At 42.3% G+C, this 21,189-nt stretch overlaps 1 protein-coding gene and 1 pseudogene across 9 annotated transcripts in view; both read left to right on the top strand.

Moving 5' to 3' along the window:
- The window catches only part of ARHGAP21 (Rho GTPase activating protein 21), a 139,293-nt gene extending 131,790 nt beyond the window's left edge, over nucleotides 1-7,503 (top strand). For all 9 annotated transcript variants that reach the window (XM_070432879.1, XM_070432872.1, XM_070432902.1 and 6 more), the window contains 2 exons: nucleotides 1,106-1,137; nucleotides 5,021-7,503. In XM_070432879.1, the coding sequence (XP_070288980.1) occupies nucleotides 1,106-1,137; nucleotides 5,021-6,712 (1,724 nt within the window). In that variant the 3' untranslated portion in view covers nucleotides 6,713-7,503. The remainder of the gene's footprint in view (nucleotides 1-1,105; nucleotides 1,138-5,020) is intronic.
- A 10,687-nt stretch (nucleotides 7,504-18,190) lies between these two features.
- LOC139019126 (MRG/MORF4L-binding protein pseudogene) lies at nucleotides 18,191-18,854 on the top strand (annotated as a pseudogene).
- Nucleotides 18,855-21,189: the final 2,335 nt, after the last annotated feature.

Raw genomic sequence — 21,189 nt, 5'->3', positions numbered from 1 at the left:
TGGAACTGTAGGAAGAAGGAGGATTGCTGTCCACACTGTAGCTGCCTTGTCTGCAGAAACCCCCGATTCTTGTAAATGCAAACATCGTTGATCTGTGGTGTAAATTTTCTCTTAAGATTCTTGTAAACAGATCAATACTACTTTCTTAAAAGTTTTTCTGCTGTTTCTTGTTATTTCTGAAGCAGACCGTGAGGAGAAATAGCATGGTATGGTCTACCAGTTCTTAAAGTCATAAAGCATTTAGCCATGTGTTAAAAGGGGCGTGGCACGGGGCTCAGCTCATTAATTTTGGAAATCAGTTTCCCTAAAGTCAAAACATGAAATTTCAAAATTGGTGTGATCCAGAATAGTGCTAGCCCCTTCCTACCCTCTTTGTAATTGTATAATCTGAGTTTTTGCCAGACAGTAAAATTACGGTCTTCATTCTTCCATTTCCATATTAGCATTTGTTAATAGATAATTGCAAAACTGGTAGCAATTTAAACAAACTAGTCAAAAGGATCCCTGACTACACAGATATGAAACTGGGGTCTAAAGCACAAAGATCAGCATGATTTAATATAAAACCAAAGTAACCTGGAAGCAGGGTTATCCTGATGCCTCTTTTGCATCCATATGCATAGAGGATGCACTTATACAATTTAAGTCTGACAAAAATCAACATAAATACACCGAGTATGATTGTCTCAATTTGTAGCTAGGGCAGCTAAGAATCTTAAACGTTCTACATTGTGTATCAGTTTCAGATACAGGATGTGGTACATAGCAATTCTTAAAAGGTCTTCAAGCTTCTTTATTGCTAGATTTACTATTTAGAAGATTGAATAAACACTAGTACTTCTGTTCTCGTTTAGCACAGGGCTCCTTTGCCATTCCTATCATTGAGCTGATTCTGCCTACAATTCACAGCATCCTTTCATGGCGGTGGCTTTCTGTGGTGCAGCTTGCATCTTTGTGAGCTCTGACTATCCACTGTGTTCAATGGTTCTGTTTGAGTTTTGCTTTTCCATTTTGTTCTGTGCCTGTCTTTTCCATAGTTTGCATTGTTTGTTGAAAGGGGTAAAGATGGACTAATACTGACCATGTTTCATTTAACTTCTGACAGATTCAGCTACTAGTGACTCAACAAAATCTAAGGTAAATTGTTTCGTACAATTGTGAAATATTTTAGAGGGGGATTGTTTTTTGGCTGATTGTTATGATTAGTATACAGATGCATGCCTGTCTGTATCAGGTGACACAGACCAATAAGGTCTCATAAAGGGAAAATATAATTTCTTGGAATAGAATATGATAGAAGAATACTGGATTATGAGTTGGAATATCGGGTTTCTCTCAGCATATTTTAGCATAATACAAAGAAGTAGGCTTTATTTCCTTACTCTTTTTTGGGTTTTTTAATCCTTATCACCTGAAGGTATTTTTGCATTGATTTTTAGAGAGAGTGGAAGAGAGGGAAAGACAGAGAGAAATATCAATGTGAGAGAAACACATCAGTTGGTTGCTTCCTACACATGCCCTGACCAGGGCCTGGGCCAGGGAGGAGCCTGCAACCAAGGTACACGCCCTTGACTGGAATCGAACCCAGGACCCTTTGGTCTGCAGGCCGACGCTCTCCTCACTGAGCCAAACCAACCAGGGCTATTTTCTTACTCTTCAATGTGAAAAATTTCTGACATACAAAAGTAGAGAGAATAGTACAACGAGTTCCCAACCCCCATTATCCAAACTCGACAATTGACTCATGACCAACTTTATTTCTTCTGCACATTATGCACTTGCCTCCTCCTGGGACTATTTTAAGGCAAATCTTGAACATCATATCCTTATATGTGTAAATATTTTGGTAGTAATATAGACTTTTTTATTATATTTTTTATTTCAGCAAAATCACTAATTTTGTTTTTTATGACCAATATTTTTAACATAATTTGTGTTCTATTGACAACACCACCAAATTACACAATTTTTTTAGTTTTTAGGAAGTGTTTATAGTTTTTAGAAAGTATTTTGTTAATTTAACTTCTCCAAACCTTGTTTTGCTGAGATAGTAGCAACCAGAATTATCAATAAATTTTTAAAAACATTTTTCTATTTGGACATGAGATATGAATTTTACTTACGTTTAAATATCATAATGGAACTGTATACTGTTAATTATAATTTTTGCAGAAAATGTTCCAAAAGTATTTTAACCATATTAGATTATTCACTGTCACTTATATTGTTATTTTCACTATTTTTCTTATTTTGGATAATTTTAAACCTACAGAAAAGTTACTAGAATAATGGTTAGCATCCAAACCTTTTATTCTAGTCTCATTGGTTGGTAAATACTTGATATCTATTTTTCCCCCTGAATTATTTGAGAGTTACTTAATAGACTAGCTAACACCATACCCCTAAATATTTCCCAGTTGTCCAAATAATGTTGTTTATTTTTTTATTTCTTTATACAGAATGCAGTCAAGGATAACTCCTTGCATTTAGTTGTCATGTCTCTTTAGACTTCTTTAGAATAGTTTCCCATCTTTTTTTTTTTTTTCTGGAATATAAGATTTTAGATTTCAAACCTCTTTGAAATTCCCACTTTCCCTCTTATTAAATGCATATTGCTTAACCTGTTGTGATAGCCATCTCTTTATCCTAATCATGGTGCTGTTTATACCATGCCTGAAAAATAATGGATAATCCAAATGGTGTAACTCTTTTAAAGTTTTTTTTTAATATATTTTATTGATTTTTTTACAGAGAGGAAGGGAGAGGGATAGAGAGTTAGAAATATCGATGAGAGAGAAACATTGATCAGCTGCCTCCTGCACATCCGCCACTAGGGATGTGCCCGCAACCAAGGTACATGCCCTTGACCGGAATCGAACCTCGGACCCTTTAGTCTGCAGGCCGACGCTCTATCCACTGAGCCAAACTGGTTAGGGCTGTAACAGTTTTTTAATTGTAAAATATTCATTTCCTCCAACACATATGTGATTACAGAACATAGAATTTTAAAGGGAACCCTAGTAAGTCTTCAAGAAAACCTATCTAATTTCAATGAAATTGCGATGTTTAAAAGTGAGTCACCTGCCCAGTGTCAGATAAGCTCCTGAAAGGAGAGTCGGGTCTTCTTCATAACCACAGTCGATCCCTGTGATCTTTAGCAGAGTATGTTAAAATGTGAATGACCATTAGAAAAGTATAGGATAATTATGAAACTCTTATAACTTATCAACAACAAAGTTCTCTCCATCTATGATTTCATTTTGGTGAATTCTTTTTAATATGACAGCCTCAATTTTTACTTTATTTTTCAAAGACTTCAGTATAATAGTTTTTACTTGTCTAAGATTTTTATGACAGCAGAGAAATACACTTTCTATTAGCATGCTTCCTGCCTGCCTGCTTGTGTCAAATGGTGTGTGGTGCCTCAGAGGGAAGGCGGGGGTGGGTGGGTGGGTGGAAAGAGATCACCAAAGAACTTGTGTGCATATATGCATAACCCATAGGGTGGTGAAGGCCTGGGGCAGGGGGTTGGGATGAGCTACAAGGGGTCAATGGAGGAAGAAAGGGGACATACGTACTACTTTCAACAATAAAGATTTTAAAAAATAAAGTTTCAGAAAAGGACAAATAATGATGTGTGGTAAACCCATAATGTTTATTGACCCACCACCGTTGATTTAGCCTATAGGCATTATGAGCAAAGTAATTGAGTAATTGTTCTCAGGAACCAGTTATGCACAGCTAACAAAGCAGTAGTTGGCACCACAGCTTTACCAATAACAGTGCACTGGAGTGTTTCTCTGGTAAGGTTTCATTGACCGTATGTTATTTGAATTTTCTGATTTTGTTGTTATCTTGAGATAAATGAAGACATCACCAACCTGATTTACCCAGGACAAGTTCCTAAAGTCCAGCCTGGCTGAACTGATGGAAGACCAAAGAGTTCCCTTATCTTAATGAGCTGATGGGATACAGTATCTGTATACTATGCTGTCTATCATTAGAAAATTGAAATCAGTCATAAGGTTTTAGTAACCTGCTTCAGAATACTGTATTTAACTATGTCGCAACTTTAACTCTTACACCTGAAAGAACCTGGAGAATGTGTGAGCACCGCAGAAGCAGGGGCAGTCCGTAGGCACAGGGAAATTAACAGGAACAGGAGAGCTGGATGGTACGGAGCACAAAGTACTCCTTTCAGAGATAGGTGTCTCTGAGCTGTGACTTGGCGGTTAAATAACGCCTGTATGACTTGGCAATAAATACCACCAGGCAAGAAATGGGACTAGGTAAATAAAAAGTAAAATGTATGTTAAAAATTTATCTTAAAAGGAAGTACAAAAAGTGAATTACATTTTTTTAAAAGAGGGCAGGACTTCATTCCCCTTAGTATTCAGTAAACACAATGTTTAGTAACCGTGTACATTCCATAAGCATGTGACAAACAAATGGAATATCAGACAGTGATCACTTCCATTCTACATTCTCCAAACATTTGAAAAAATGACTCCTCTAAACAAAGTATGGGCTATTGCATTTTGCCACTTCATCAACCGAAATCCCTTTTAATGGAAGTGATATAAAATCAAGCGCATGAAGCAACTTAAGATCCTTAACATATTTTTCAGAAAAGCATGTCTTGTTTTTAAAGACAGTTCTTTGAGTGCAACAAATTATAATTTCACAAACAGGAAGCTCTAATTGTATCAGTATTTAGTCAGGGTTTGTTTTTTTTTTTTGCTGTTACTTAGGAATTTTGATGCCAGTGCAGATAAGTTTCAAGATAGATGATGTTTTGTTAAAACTAAGTAAGAGGAGTAGAGTGCTGACAGTTCTTAACTGGGTCTTTAAACCTTTGAATATTTATATTAAAAAAATAGAGGTATGAATTACATTTTGTTAGTGCTTCTAGAGCTCTAGGTAGGGTCATTCAGTAAGAGATATTTGGGGGAAAGCCCTTTCAGAAAATGAACTCGATCATGTTCTCATGCTCAAAGTCTCATTTCTGATTGCTCCCCAGGGTTCTTGGGGATCCGGAAAAGATCAGTATAGCAGGGAACTGCTTGTGTCCTCCATCTTCGCCGCTGCTAGTCGCAAGAGGAAGAAGCCAAAAGAAAAAGCACAGCCTAGCAGCTCAGAAGACGAATTGGACAACGTGTTTTTTAAGAAAGAGAATGCAGAGCAGTGTCAGAACGATACTAAAGCAGAATCCAAAAAAGAGAGCGAGGCATCGGGCAGAAAACAGAGGATCGCCATGTCCAAAGAAAATAATGCTAAGAAAGACGGCAGCGCCACGAAAGATGACAAGACATCACTGCAGAAAGAGAGTGTGCCGTCTGAAGAACCCTCGCCCCCACACACGGCCAAGCGCAGCAAGTCACCCAGCCTGAGCTGCCGCCTGGCCGTCCTGAAGGAGGGCGCCCGGCCCCCGGGGGCGCAGAAGCCCTCCCAGTGTGAAGAGACGGGGTCGGACTCCGGCACTTTGCTCAGCACTTCTTCCCAGGCGTCTCTGGCGAGGTTTTCCACGAAGAAATCCACCAGCCCAGAAGCCAAATACGGTGAGTTTTTGGCCAATGTCAGCACCATCACCTCCGATTACTCGACCACATCATCTGCCACGTACCTGACCAGCCTGGACTCCAGCCGGCTCAGCCCCGAGGTGCAGTCCGTGGCAGAGAGTAAGGGGGATGAGGCCGACGACGAGAGGAGCGAGCTGATCAGCGAAGGGCGGCCCGTGGAGACCGACAGCGAGAACGATTTCCCCGTCTTCCCGGCCGCGTGGGCTTCCGAGCGGCTGTTCCGAGGGAAACTGCAGGAAGCCCCCAGGGCGAGCCGGCGGAATTCGGAGGGCAGCGAGGCGAGCTGCACCGAGGGCAGCCTCACCCCCAGCCTGGACAGCCGCCGGCAGCTCTTCAGCTCCCACAAGCTGATCGAGTGCGACACGCTGTCCAGGAAGAAGTCCGCCAGGTTCAAGTCGGACAGCGGGAGCCTGGGCGACGCCAGGAACGAGAAAGAACCGCCTTCCATCACGAAGGTATTCGATGTGATGAAGAAAGGGAAATCAACGGGGAGTTTACTGGCGCCGGCCAGGAGCGAATCAGAAAAGCAGGAGCCCACCTGGAAGACGAAAATAGCAGATCGGTTAAAGCTGAGACCCCGAGCCCCTGCCGATGACATGTTTGGAGTAGGGAGTCAGAAACTGAACGCCGAGACCGCCAAGAGGAAGAACATCCGACGCCGACACACGCTCGGGGGCCAGCGGGATGCTTCCGAAATCAGTATTCTGAATTTTTGGAAAGCGCCGGAGCAGAGCGGAGGAGAGTTGGAACTTTCGGCTGTGACGCGGCTGAAGCCCAAATGCTCGGCCCAGGACTTGTCCATCTCAGACTGGCTCGCGAGGGAGCGGCTGCGCACCAGTGCCTCCGACCTCAGCCGGGGAGAAGCGCGGGACCCCCAGCCGGAGCGCTCAGGCGCCTTAGAGATTCCCACGGTGGACATGCCTGTGTCTTTTCAGGCCGATGCCGGCGGTTCTCCCAGTACCTTGGCTTCAACTCCCAGGCCCCTCCTTTCCATACCACCCCAGTCACCTGACCAAATAAATGGAGGAAGTTTCCAGAACATGAGCCAGAATGCTAGTTCTGCAGCGAATGCCCCACCTCATAAACTGTCTGAGTCCCCAGGCAATAAAGCACAGCTTCATCCCTGTCTTTAACCTGGGGTATGTTCGCTATAGCAAATAAAAAGCTACTGTTACATGTTCCAGTAACTTTGTAAATATTTTCTTGTACCAGAATTGTTATTATGCAGCCCTCATTTGGGCTGGTTTTATCATTTTGCACTGTGAAATAGCTTTACAGTGCATCACTACAGCCAGAAGAACATATATATATATATATATTTAAAGATATATTGGATAGTTGTATACAAATGAGTAAGGTATTTGTCGCAACTTACTACATAGTGTATACCCAAGATGACTGGAGGAAATAGCTGGCATCCGTGTGCAGCAGATTTGTTCTTTTGGTTTCATCACTAACGAAAGTGCCTCATCATAAAAATCCATTTGGTCTTTAGGGTGCCATATTGTTAAAATTAGATGACTTACATGCAACTAATGAGTGCGTTTTAAGGGTAACAAATTTCATTACATTTACCAGTTTTAACACAGGTGGATGCAGAACTTCCATTCGTTAGTCATTCCAGGTGGATCTCAGTTTTATATTCAAACTTTTAATACAGTTTTTGAGTTTTGTGTGACTTGAATTTTTAATCTTTCTGTAAAATACGTAACTTAAATGATCATATTATATGTGTATCTTTTCTTCAGATACCAGATTTGATATAAATGTTGTAACATAGGTGTGTAGATAGTGGCCTGGATGGAACTGGCTTCTTTATTGAGAAGAATATAATTCTGCATGAGGACTTAATGATCCCAACTGTGTCATGCCTGTGTGCATACCCAATTAAACACTGGAAATAAACTTGTTTTGGTGAACTTGGCATGGCTTGAAACTCATTCTAATATATTTTTAAATGTGATCCATTTATAGCTATCTTAGTTGGTCCTGACTTTTAAAAATTACTTACTCTATATATTCTCTCTCTCTCTCTTTTTTGGTGGCTGGCAGAGATCTCTTATAAATGTTTACATTGGCCTAACCTCACTTTTGTACACAGGTAACTTTCCTAGCTAAAGTAATATAGTAGTCTCCACTTGTCTGTGGAAGAGATGTTCCAAGACCCCCAGCGGATAGTCCCAAACCCCAATCAGCTTCTTCAACTCCGCCGGAAATGTGGCAGCAGCTTCCTCAGCAGCAGGCAGCCTCTCCAGTAATTGTTATGTCCCTCAGTTCAGAGCTGCTCCTGAACCTGTGCAACCATCCTGACTTGCAGTAAGTGGCTTGCTGTCATTTGTTTCGGGGAATCCCTGCTGAAATCTTTCTAGAGGCTCAGAGCTTTCTGGCCAACACATTGCCATCAATCAAACATATTTTTGATTCATGTCTTTCCCCCGCAAATTGAATGCCTTTTCCATTTTAACTTATCAAGCCACAATGTGGCAGTAACGTTTGCAGTTTGAGGTGTAACAGCAAAACAAGCATGAATTTTTTTTACCTTCTTTACAATTTAATAGATTTGTTCTTACCACAGATCTTAGCAACTTCAGCAAACGATTTTTTTTTTTCTTTCCTTATTGAGAATGTTCACTTAAAGAAAATACTTTTCGGCTTCTCTTTGGCACATCCAAATTGCCAGTATCCTTACTCTAGCACTTTGGGGGCATAAACACTGATACTGTGACAGGTGGTTCGGTGATCAAACCTATGGCTGCCAAGGGACTAAGGGGCAGGGAGCATTATTACTGGGTGGAGACCCTGGGCCAAGGGATGGTTCAGGTCCTGGGAGGGATGGAGTGGAACGGTGAGAGATTTCATCACGATACTCAAACTGAGCAATTTAAAACCTATGAATTGTTTATTTCCGGATTTTTCTATTTAATATTTTCGGGCCTTAGTTATTTGACTACAAACTACTGCACCCGCAGGTAATGGGGAGTTCGAGTTAGGGAGATAACAGTGAAAAGAACATGAATTTGGGAGTCTAACCAACTCTACTTTCTAGATATGTAAACTAAGACAAGTTATTTCACTTCTCTGAATTGGTTCCCTCATATAAACAATGAAAACAATCTGTTTTTCAGGATTATTAGATTTAAATGAGAGACTATTCCAGACAGTGCCTGCCACATGCTACTTACAAAATATATCAAAGCTATTATTTGAAATAATGGGTACTTAAAAATCTTAGAATGTTAAGACTGAGAAGGCCTTAAAAATCATTAAATCCAGCCCTGGCAGTTATGGCTTATTTAAGCATCATCCTATGCACCAAAATGTCGCCAGTTCGATTTCCACTTGGGGCATATACCCAGGTTGTGGGTTGATCCCCAGTCCTCTCTCTCTCTCTCTCTCTCTCTCTCCCCCTCCTCCCTCCCTCCTCCCTCTTTCTCTAACATCAGTAAAAATATAAAATCATTAAATCCAGTGGTACTCAACCCTGTCAGACCCAATATTCTCTTTTTATAAAAAATTGTATATTTTTTTTACTACTTTGAAATGAAATTCATAGATAATATAACGTCTGTATAACATCTACATATGTAACTTGTTATTTATTCAATATATGAAACTAGAGGCTCTGTGCATGAATTCGTGGATGGGTGTGGTCCCTCAGGGTGGCCTGTGGAGATTGGGCCCCAGCTTGCGCCCCCAGGCTCGTAGCCCCGCAGCCCTGCAGCCCTGCCTGGCACCTCGCCTTGGCTTGGCACCACCCCCTTGCCTGCTCCACCATCTCACCTGTGGGGTGATGGGTCAGAGCCAGGCCCTCTGCCCAGCTTCCTCAGCACCTGGGAGCCAGGTGGCAGCCCCGCCCCACGCTGCCACTGCTGGTCCCGTCTGCGGGCCAATCAGCGGGGCGATCCGGCCTCACCTGCCTTGATCTGGTGCTGCCTGCTCACCTGCTCCACCATCCCCCTGCGGTCCTGCTCTCACCGGGGCCCATTGGGGCCGGTAGTGCCTCCACTGCCACCCATTGCCAGCGCCGCATTGCCGATGCCTGCCATGTTTGGCGCTGCCTCCTAGTGGTCAGTGCATGTCATAGCAAGCAGTTGAACGACTGCCCGAGGGAACAATTTGTATATTAGGTTTTTACTATTATTATATAGGATAGAATATGATTTTCTTATATTAGAATATAAAAGGAAAGTTATAAAAAATATTTCAATATGTGAGATAGATGTTTGCACCAATATGTATAGCACTAACAATGCAATAATTTCATGTACCATAAATAGTTTTGCTGTTGGTGATGTGATTTTTCTTAAATGATGTACCATTTTTGGTAAAATTCTTAACAAAGTATACTTTTTTCTTAGTTTACATAGTAGATGTATTCCTGACAAAGTCAGTATATTATTAAAATCATCAAAAATATATATAAAATTGAAGTTAGGTTTAAGGCTCATATATTTTATTTATTTCTGATCATTTTTTAAATTTCCTTTGATCATTTCTATTTGCTTAGATCAGTGGTCGGCAAACCACGGCTTGCGAGCCACATGTGGCTCTTTGGCCCCTTGAGTGTGGCTCTTCCACAAAATACCAACTTCTGCGCATGGGCCACGAAGTTTCAATCGCACTGTACGTGCGTGTTCTCACGTGCTATTTTGTGGAAGAGCCACACTCAAAGGGCCAAAGAGCCACATGTGGTTCGCGAGCTGCAGTTTGCCGACCACTGGCTTTAGATCGTTGATTTTCAGCCTCTTTCTTGTTTCCTAATTTCCACTGTGATATTTCCTTTAACCTGTGAATTATTAGATGTGAATTGTTTAGTTTCCAAACATTTGGAGACTTTCTGTTTCTAGTTATCTTAAGAAAAAAAAAAACACAACTTGACTTCTAGCATAATTCCACATGATCATTAAACATACTCTAATAGTTTTCAGTTGTTTGAAATTGAGACATCTATAATAATAAAAGCATAATATGCTAATTAGACCGGATGTCCTTCTGGACGACCTTCCGGATGAAGCTGGGGCTGCGAGGGAAGCCTGGGTCCCGGGTGCCAGAAGGAAGCCGGTGCCAGCAGCCGGGGGAAGGAAAGCATATGGTCAGTTTTGATAAATGTGTCATGTCCACTTGAAGAGAATATGTATTCTGTCATTGTTGGGTACTCTGTTAAATTGATTAGTTCAGGTTTCCTGCTCATGTTTTTCTCATCTTCTATCTCTTTACTGATTTCTTAACTGGCTCTCTCAGTTCCTCAGAGATGATATGGTTGTGTTATGGTTGTAGGTTTATATATCTCTTCTGTTAATTTTTTCCTTACGTATTTTGAAGTTAGTTTGTTAGGAGGACATAAATTTAGAGCCATTTTATCTTCATGGTGGCTTGACCCTTTTATCATTATGGAGTGCTCTTTGTTATCTCTAGCAAAGCTGCTTGTCTTGAAGTTTATCCTATATCATAAAAGCCCAATGACCAAACGGTGGAACGACCAGAATGACCAGTACAACCAGAACGACTGCGGCCCTTCGCCCCTGCCGGCTCTGCCCCCCAAGGGGGATCCCCACCCCGATCGGGGGCCCCCATCAGGGCTGGCTGTCTGGCCCCCACCCGAGCACCAGGCATCTATAGAAATGTAAAAACCTACCCTGCCACCACTTCAACCCAACCCACCAAAGGCTCCTGAAACCACAAAATTAGATCACTGAGTCAGGCTGGCAGTTCAAAGTGTAAAGCCTCATTCACACGTGAGGAATTCGCACCTCTCTCCTTCCCCTTGGACTCCACGACTCAGAGGAGGCATGCATGGTGTGGATGCACAAATGAAAGCTCAGAAAAGTCACTCTGTTGGGGTCCTGTGGCACATCCAGACAGAGACAAACTGATGACCAACAGCCAAGCACCAGACTCTGTCCCTTCCTCATCCCAGGCCTCAGCTCTAGGCAGGCACTCCCCGTGGCAGGATACAAGGAGAGCCGCCTCGAATCTTTGCAGAGACGGGAATGCTCGGGAGGCCAAGATATTAGAAACCTAAGGATCCAAATGCTGGGGCCTATGCCGCCAGGGCCTGCTCAGCACAAGGCGCAGGGGAGCTCAGACCAAGTTCTGGTGCAATTTCTAACCCGTCGTGACCTGCCATCCCGGGCCGCAGCGCGTGCTGAAGTGTGTAATCATGGGAGGCGCTCTGGAGGTGGAGGGCCCACCCCAACCCCTGGGCCCCAGGTGCTCTCCGCCTGTGCGCCCTTCCCCCAGGTGCTCAGCTCCAGCTGTGCCAGCAAAGCCCCTTTGCTGGGGCGGGATCGCAGGGGGCAGGCGGGGGAGGGGTGGCCGGCCCTTGGCCTCCTCTGCGGCTGTTGGCACACGTGTACTTAGCTCTGACTATCCAGGGCTTTCAGATCACCGGCTCCGGGCCTGGGAGCTGCGCACCGGGTGAATGTGCCCACGGAGCCACTGCTCCGCCAAATGAGCCCTCTCACCAGGCCAGGAAGCTCTGTCCCCGTCCACAGCACCCGGTGTCGCGTGTCTGTCTCGCCCTGTGCATCTCTCTCTCTGATCCTGTTTACTATTCCCCATGTCTCGCTGGGCCTTTTGTCTCTGTCTCTCATAGCATCTCTGCCCTTGGAAAAAACCCCTGCCGCCCCCTCAAAGGAACACACACCAGCAAAATCCACCTTTTCAATAAAAAACGACAAGTGGGAAACAGAGTGAATTAAAAAGCATTAACTTAAATATTTTAAAGATAGTCTGGTAATCTTTGTCTTCTAATTGGAATATGTAATCTATTTACAATTAATGTAATTACTGTTGTATTTGGATTCATATCTGTCATCTTAATATTTGTCTTTTCACTTGTTCCACAAGTTTTATGTACCTTTTTCTCATGTTTCTTGCCTCTTTTGGATTAATCAAGTATTTTTATTATACCATTTCCTCTTCCTACAGCATGTTATTTATTCTTCTATTTTTTTCTTTCTGCCCTAATTTAATAGAACCTAAATTAGAACACACTGCTTTCCAAATGTTCTTTATTGTTGTTCGATGTACATATACCTTATAAGGCAATTTTGTTTTATACAGTTGAATATTCATCTGCATTTACCAACAGTTATCATTCCTAATGCTCTGCATTCTTTTATCTGGGGTCTTTTTCCTTCTTCCTGAAGAACCCTCCTTACTGTCTTTTAGTGTGGGTCTGCTCATGAATTCACTCAGCTTGCGTTTGTTTGGAAACGTCTTTAGTTTGCCTTCTTTGTTCAAAGGCTATGTTTACTGCCTATAGAATGCTAGGGTTTTCTTTCAGCTATTTAAAGATGTCACTATTTTCCTCAGTGTGACTTGAGAATTAGCTGGAAGTCTAACTGCTACTTTGAAGATGACTGTTTGGGAAGCTGTATTTGCAGCAGGGACAGAGTCGGTTGAGGGAGGATTGCAGTCTTTGTAATCCTAAAGTGTGACTTTACCGAGAGAGATTTCAGCTAGCAGTCTGCTGTATTTCTTCTTCTTTTTAAAAAATCTTTTTTCACAGTTTATTTATTTTATTATTTTATTTCTTATTATTGATTTCAGAGAGGAATGGAGAGATAGAAACATCAATGATGAGAAAGAATCATTGATGGGCTGCCTCCTGCACACCGCACACTGGAGATCGAGCCCACAACCCAGGCATGTGCCCTTGGCTGGAATCGAACCCGGGACCCTTTAATCCACAGGCCGACGCTCTATCCACTGAGCCAAACCAGTTAGGGCTGCAGTGTTTCTTTTTTTTTTCTTTTATATTTTATTGATTTTTTACAGAGGAAGGGAGAGGGATAGAGAGTTAGAAACATCCATCAGCTGCCTCCTGCACACCCCAAACTGGGGATGTGCCCGCAACCCAGGTACATGCCCTTGACCGGAATCGAACCTGGGACCTTTCAGTCCGCAGGCCAATGCTCTATCCACTGAGCCAAACCGGTTAGGGGTGCAGTGTTTCTTAAGGCTCCCTTCTCCCTGGTGTGTCCTGAACACCATGGTTTGTCATCTCAGCCCTTTGAGACACCAGCAGCACCAATCTGTTTTTCAACCTGCTCTCAACCTCCTAGCATCACAGAGAAAACCACACACTATAGTGTCCTCTTACTACAGTCGTCAGGGATTTTGTTTCAAGTCTCAGCTGGCTTGGCCCCCTGCGCCCTGCAGGTCTCTTACTTATTTACCACCCCCTCCCCCACTGCCCCCAGCCAGGAAAACTGATGAAAGTCTGCTGCTTGGTGGGGCCCTCTCTCCCAAAGCCTGACTTTGATTTTAGTTCCTCGTCTTACTTAGCAGCCTTGACAACTCCAGTTTGTTTGTTTCCTTGTTTGTTGATTGATTGTATGTGTTCTTACCCAGCTTTTCTAATTATTCTCAGGAGGGGTGTTCATCTACTTTGAGCTATCCCATTGTGGTTGGAAATAGGTGTCCCCTAAACTCAGATCATTATAAATAGGTTTTTCACCCACAGGAATGTCAGACGTTTAAAAAACGTGTGGGAGCCGAAGCCGGTTTGGCTCGGTGGATAGAGCGTCGGCCTGCGGACTGAAAGGTCCCAGGTTCGATTCCGGTCAAGGGCATGTACCTGGGTTGCGGGCACATCCCCAGTAGGAGCTGTGCAGGAGGCAGCTGGTCGATGTTTCTCTCTCATCGATGTTTCTAACTCTCTATCTCTCTCCCTTCCTCTCTGTAAAAAAAATCAATAAAATATATTTAAAAAAAAAAACAAACGTGTGGGATATGAGGTCATTCTTAATATTTGCAAGTTTCAACACTTGTCACACTGGAGCTTCTAGGAAAATATGTTTATTCTAACAATAAAGGAATATGTACTAATACATTTAAATATTAAAGCAAAGTATTTTCTAATTTTAAAAACAATGGGTTCTCTAAAAGCACCCAGATAGGTAGGTAGTACCTCTTAAGTGATCTGATGTTGTGTGCAGAATTCAGGGTTTTACAGTCATTCAAACTGCCTTCAGTCACTCTGGTCTCACCTCAGTAATATGTAATAGTTAGAATAGCTTATCCCATAGAAACTGTGTCTCAGTTTTGTTTCTACTTCTTAATAAAAATGTTTAAGGATTGTTTAGTCTTGTTTTAGAAGTAGTTTATAGCCCTGGCTGGCATGTGCAGTGGTTAGAGCATCAGCACACACACACACACACACACACACTGAAATAGTCCCAGGGCCGAGTCCTGGTCAAGGGCATGTACCTGGGTTACAGGTTCAATCTCCACCCCCATTGGGGTGGGAGGCTACCAATCGATGTGTCTGTCTCACATAGATGTTTTTCTTTCTCTCTCCCCTCTCTCTCTTCCCCCCTCCTTCTCTCTCTCTCTCTCTCTCTCTCTCACTCCCTCACACACACAAAATCAATGGAAAAAATATCCTCGGATGATGATTAACAAAAGTAATAATTAAAAGTAGCTTATACTGCTTCTTTACTCACAGGAGACCAGCATTTGTATTGGGTTCACTCACTGAAACATTTATGAAGTGCTTGCTGAGATGCAGTTCCTACCTCTGAAGGCGTTTACAGATGAAAATATATGAGATGTTTAAATCCCTGCTTCATAAGGTCATATTCTTTAAGCCTTGCTTAAATCTACCTGGAATGCGGTACACGATGTGCAGAAGAACAGCGTGCAGCCACAACCTGGCTGCTGACCAGCTGTGTGACTACACAAGTTACTTTCCTTCTCTGGGCCTCAATTTTCCCATCTGTAAAAATAAGTCCCTTAGAACAGCTGATCCGAAAGTAATTTCAACTCACCATTCTGATTCTCTTGTAGACTACCATACTTGAACTCGGGAAATGGCAACATTTTTTCTTTTAAAAACAAGTAAAAAATTAACACAGAAGGATAATATGACACTGTTTACATCACCCAGAACTAACAAACATTAACATTTTGTAATATTTACATCAGATCTTTTTTAACAAAATAAATATTTCTGATAAGTTCTTACTCTGTTACCCTCTTCTTTCCCATTCCCTTCCCTCTCTCCTCATAGACATCATGAGTATATTTTTCCGATCCACATTTTACTTTTATCATATGCATAGCCAGAATTATTAATGTGATATATTTGATTTATGTAAGTCATATCACAGTGTAATGGGAGAAACGTAACTTGCTTTTTCACTCAGTACGTTTTGAGACCTGTATTGATACATGCAGCTCATTTTTCCATTTTGTTAGGGATGGTCATGGTTATCGGAGTGGTTTGTTTGTACACACCTCCTTGTGTACACAAACTGTCTTAAAGCCTCTGGATTGAAAAATGTGCATATTTTCAACTTGGACCAGATTTTGTCAAATTAATCTCCATCAGCAGTGTATGAGTTTTCTCATCATTCACATCTTCTTGGACACTAGATATTTCAGGGTTCTTAAATTTTATTTTTACAACAAAGCTGATGTGTGTGAGATGGTATCTTACTGTTTTGCATTTCCTACATTATTAGTCAACACTTTTGTTTTCTGTTGGCTTTTTTATCAGAGATCTGTACATAATCTGGGTGCTGATCTTTTGCCTGTTATGAAGATTTCAAATACCTTCTTTCGGTCTGTAGTCTTTAAACTTTGTTGTATAGGTTTCACATTTTTTACTTAGAGTTACCAGCTTTCACATATGCATTTTGAGTCCCACTTAAGAAATATATATTTTCATATCCACAGGCATAAACTGTATTTGTTTTCTATTAGATTTAACATGTGTTTTCCACTTTTAGATGTTTATGAATCTGGGATTTATTTTGTGAATGATGTGAGGTAGAATGATGACATTTTCCCCCACTGTGGTAGTTATTGCTGAGATTTTGGCTATAAAACTTCAGATCCAGGAATTCTTAAGCAAGACAACGAAACTCATACACTGCTGATGGAGATTAATTTGACAAAATCTGGTCCAAGTTGAAAATGTGCACATTTTTCAATCCAGAGGCTTTAAGACAGTTTGTGTGCACAAGGAGGCGCGTACAAAGAAACCACTTCGATAACCATGACCATCCCTAACAAAACGGGAAAATGAATTGCATGTATCAATACAGGTCTCAAAACGTACTGAGTGAAAAAAGCAAGTTACGTTTCTTCCATTACACTGTGATATGACTTACGTAAATCAAATATATCACATTAATAATTCTGGCTATGCATATGATAAAAGTAAAATGTGGATTGGAAACCCTACTTGCCACTTCACTGCAAGGTGACGAGATGACACCCGCCCAGCTGGGAGGGATTGGCGGTCTGTGTTGAGCTGAAAAACACAGGGAGCTGGTTGTACTACAGGTGTCTCAGCTGGCTGCTCAGAAAGGAAGCAGAGAGCGGAGTTGCACCTGGGGGAAAACATCTGCTCCATGGGCCTCCCAGCATCCCTGCATGAGAGCTAGAATGAGAGCTAGACAGGAACTTAGAAGAGTAAAAAGAAATACAAAAAGAAACATCAGTTCTGTCCAGCCAGCGAGAGGATTGAGACTTTATTAGATATGCCTAAACTTTGCAATCATAAAGCTGTTACAAAAGGAACATATTGGAGATAGGGATTTATCAAATTGTCTCTGGTTTTCAAAGATGCTTTCTTATAGATATAAACAACAACAACAACAAAAAGATGCCTTGAAGCCTTTTTGAGACTAGAATAAAGATGATGGTTACGAACATCCTGCTGAAAGGATTAAGCCAATGTGCTGCATTTCACAGGCATCAGTCAGCATTAGATTTGGGGTGCGGATAAATGTTCCCAGTAGGTGTAATCACTATGCTTCAGTTCTTCACTGTGCCATATAAATACAGAGACACTTACAATGATGTTCATTGTTTCATGGTGGATTTTTAAACTTATGTATTGAAATCAGTGATGATTGAAGCCAGCCTACTTTTTGTACAGAATTATCCAACAAATATTTAAAGATCTTTATCATGTTTCCCAAATCTTATCTTTTCCACTTTAAGCATTCTAATGGCTTAACATGAAAGAGCAGACAAAAGTTACAAGGAGATGGGTGTTATTTCCATATGAGGAAGAGAATCCTAACCAATTCTAACTGTTTAAAAAATGCATTGTTTAAATAGTCACAGGTTCTAGGGATTGGGGGTCTAGGACGTGTGTATCTTTGGGGGCCATTTATTCAGCCTACTACAGCTGTGCTCTAAAAATGTATTAAAATGACTATATTCTAATGACATATATATTTTTTTGTAATAGGTTATTAAATGTGCCAAACAGAAGGAGGCAGGGGCCCAGAAGTCGACTAGATCTTATTTTCTCCTTGATGCTTAAGAAGCTTTTTTTCTGACAGCTACTACTATGGCAACAAGTATTATTTTTTTAGGAAAGAGCTTAATGGGCAACATCGGAATAGATTTTCAACTCATTAGTGCTTTCCTTCAGCTCTCTGGCCCTTAGAAGATCTTCTTAGCAGCCTTTCTCCACCAGGTTTTCTTATCTAAACTGCACAACATACAAAACTCTTTGAGTAGCTATTCTCTCAGTTCTTCCAAGGTTAGCTGGTACATGTCCAGTACCATTCAAGATTCATAGGAAGGGCACGGAGCAGCGCCCCACCGCTCCCACTGGGGGCTCGTCGCTGAGCGGCTGGGCCATGGGGGAGGCCGAGGTGGACGGCGGGGGTGTGGCAGGAGACTGGGGCAGGGGGTAGAGGGGGGCAGCCACCAGCCCCACCTCTGAGGAGACGGTGGTGTGGAGCCCTGAGGTGGAGGTGTGAACTGGCACTTCCGCATGATCTGTATCAGGGATGAGTTCAGCTAGAACATGGGCAGGCAGGTGCCGTCCAAGGTCACCTGGGACCGCCTGAGCACCAAGTACGACAGGCGGGCGCTGCACGAGTCTGAGATTCTTCCATCCCGAATCCAGAGAGGAACTTTGTCCTGGAAGAACTCATCCAAGGAGTCCGCGAAGGAAAAGTGAGCAATGAGGAGGAAATGAAGGAGGAAATGGGGGGCGATGATGTGCGTTCATCTTCAGGAAGCTTGGGGAAAGCAACCGAAAAGTGCAGCAGAGACAGAGACACGAACTCCTGAGACTTGGGGGCCAAAGACGGGGTGGACTAGTGCAAGCGCAGCCGAGTTACCCACAGGGTCCTGACCGCCACCAGCACCCCCTGCAGCCCCAGTGCCCCAAGCGACGCCCAACTTAGACGCTCCCCAGAGAAGGGCTGGCAGCTGTGGTCACCAGCCGTCAGGGGTCAGGTGCTCGGCCTCTGCTGCCCGCCCTGGGGCCGGGGTCTCTGGCGCCCACACCCCTAGAAACAGGGTCACCGACTGGCTTAGGTTGAGGGCACTCCGTGGTCAGTTCCGCTGCTCTTGGCCCCAGCGGCCCGAGCTGCAGCCTGCATGCCAGAGAGACCTGGAGGTCTCCGCCGGCCGGGAGCACCAATCTTCCCACTGGGCCATCTATCCATCTGTCCATCTGTCCGCTGCTCTTGCTCAAGTGACTGGGACCTCAGGAGAAAGGCCACACAAGCCGCATGCGGCGGCCCTCCCTCAGCGCCTGAGACACAGCTGGGTACTTGGCCTCAATCCCTTGTACTGTAACGATGTGTATAATGTGGTTGATATTTCACTACTTTCTAAGAAGCCTATTTTACGAGTGTTTTATCTGAAAAAAGACCACAGAACTTAAAAACCTGTGTTGTATTTTTCCCAAGATGTTTTGTTTTAAGGTAATGAGCGTTGGGATAATTTTTGCTCAGTTTTCATATGGCAGACACAGAGAATTTGTGGCTATTTTTATATTATCGAGGATTTTGCAGACCAAATGAGTGAGTGGAGGGGAGGCCCCACCGGGGCTGATGGCCGGGCCGGGGGCCTGTGGAGCATTAAAGCACAGAAGGGAAAAAAAGATTCATAGGAAGGAAGTTAGTTTATTACACACAATGGGCCTCTTAGGACCATCACACTTATTTATTTAAGCAAAAGTTTTGCATAGCACACTCTTCACCAAAGCAATAGGGCTGGAGGGGTGGTAGATAGTAGTTAATAGATCTGACAGACTGATTTCAAATCCTAGCTCTGCCACTTACAAATAATAACACGAGCCTGTTTTGATGATTAAATGGGTTAAGTTAAGGCTTAGGAAGTGTCTCATACATAGTCAGTGCCATATTTTTAGTATTTACAAGACTATAAACCTTACATGTCTACTGGCCAGCTGTGTCCTCTTTGGAGAAGTACCTATGTAGGTTCTTTACTCATTGTTTAATTGGATTGTGTTTTTTTTAAAATATATTTTTATGAATTTCAGAGAAGAAGGAAGAGGGAGAGAGAGATAGAAACATCAATGATGAGAGAGAATCATTGATCGGCTGCCTCCTGCACATCCCCTACTGGTGATCGAACCTGCAACTCAAGCATGTGCCCTTGACTGGAATCAAACCTGGGACCCTTCAGTCTGCAAGCTGACGCTCTATCCACTGAGCCAAACCAGCTAGGGCTGGATTGTTTTTTTGGTGCAGTGTTGGATAAGTTCTTTATAAATTTTGGGTATTAACCCCTTATCAGATATTCTTTGGTGAATCTGTGCTCCCATTCAGTGGATTATATTTACATTTTGTTCATGGTGTCCTTTGCTGTGAAAAACATATTAGTTTGATGTAGTCCCATTTGTTTATTTTTTCCTTTATTTCCCTTGCTTGAGGAGATATAGCAGAAAGAATATTGTTACTAGAAATGTCTGACATTTATTGCCTCTATTTTCTTCTACGGTTTTTACAGTTTTGAGTCTTTCATTTAAGTCTTTAATAATTTTGAGTTTATTCTTGTATGTGGTGTGAGAAGGTGGTTTAGTTTCACTTTTTTACATGTATCTGCCAATTTCTCCAGCACCATTTATTGAATAGACTGTCTTTACCCCATTGTACATTCTTGCCTCCTTTGTCAAATATTAATTGACCGTAAAGGTGTAGGTTTATTTCTGGGCTCTCTATTCTATTCCATTGATCTGTCTCTATATTTATGCCAGTACCATGCTATTTTGGTTACCATGGCCTTGTAGTATAGTTTGACATCTGGTAGCATGACTCCTCCAACTTTGTTCTTTTTTCTCAAGATTGCCAAAGCTAATCGAGGTCTTTTGTGGTTCTATATAAGTTTTTGAAATATTTGTTCTAGTTCTATGAAATATGCCATTGATATCTTGAAAGGAATTGTGTTGAATCTATAGATTATTTTGGGTAGTATGAACATTTTAATAATGTTAATTTTTCCTATCCATGAGCACATATATGCTTCTACTTATTTTTATCTTCTTCAATTTTTCTTCAGTGTCTTATAATTTTCTGAGTACAGGTCTTTAATATCCTTGGCTAAATTTATTCCTAGGTTATATATATATATATATATATATATATATATATATATATATATATATAAAGCATATTATGCTAATTAGACCGGACAGCTGAACAACCTTCCAGACCTCATTCCAGACGTCCTTCCAGACCAAGCCACGGTGGTGGGGGCCGAAGCACAGGTGGTTAGGGTTGATCAGGCAGGAAGGTGAGTGGTTAGAGGTGATCAGGCAGGCAGGCAGGCCAGCAGTTAGGAGCCAGCAGTCCCGGATTGTGAGAGGATTGCAACCGGC

This window comes from Myotis yumanensis, unplaced genomic scaffold (assembly GCF_028538775.1).
Source record: "Myotis yumanensis isolate MYYU_CA2020_CCGP unplaced genomic scaffold, mMyoYum1.0.hap1 SCAF_1, whole genome shotgun sequence".
In the NCBI taxonomy this organism is placed as follows: Eukaryota; Metazoa; Chordata; class Mammalia; order Chiroptera; family Vespertilionidae; genus Myotis; species Myotis yumanensis.
This window is presented reverse-complemented; position numbering and strand designations above follow the sequence as displayed.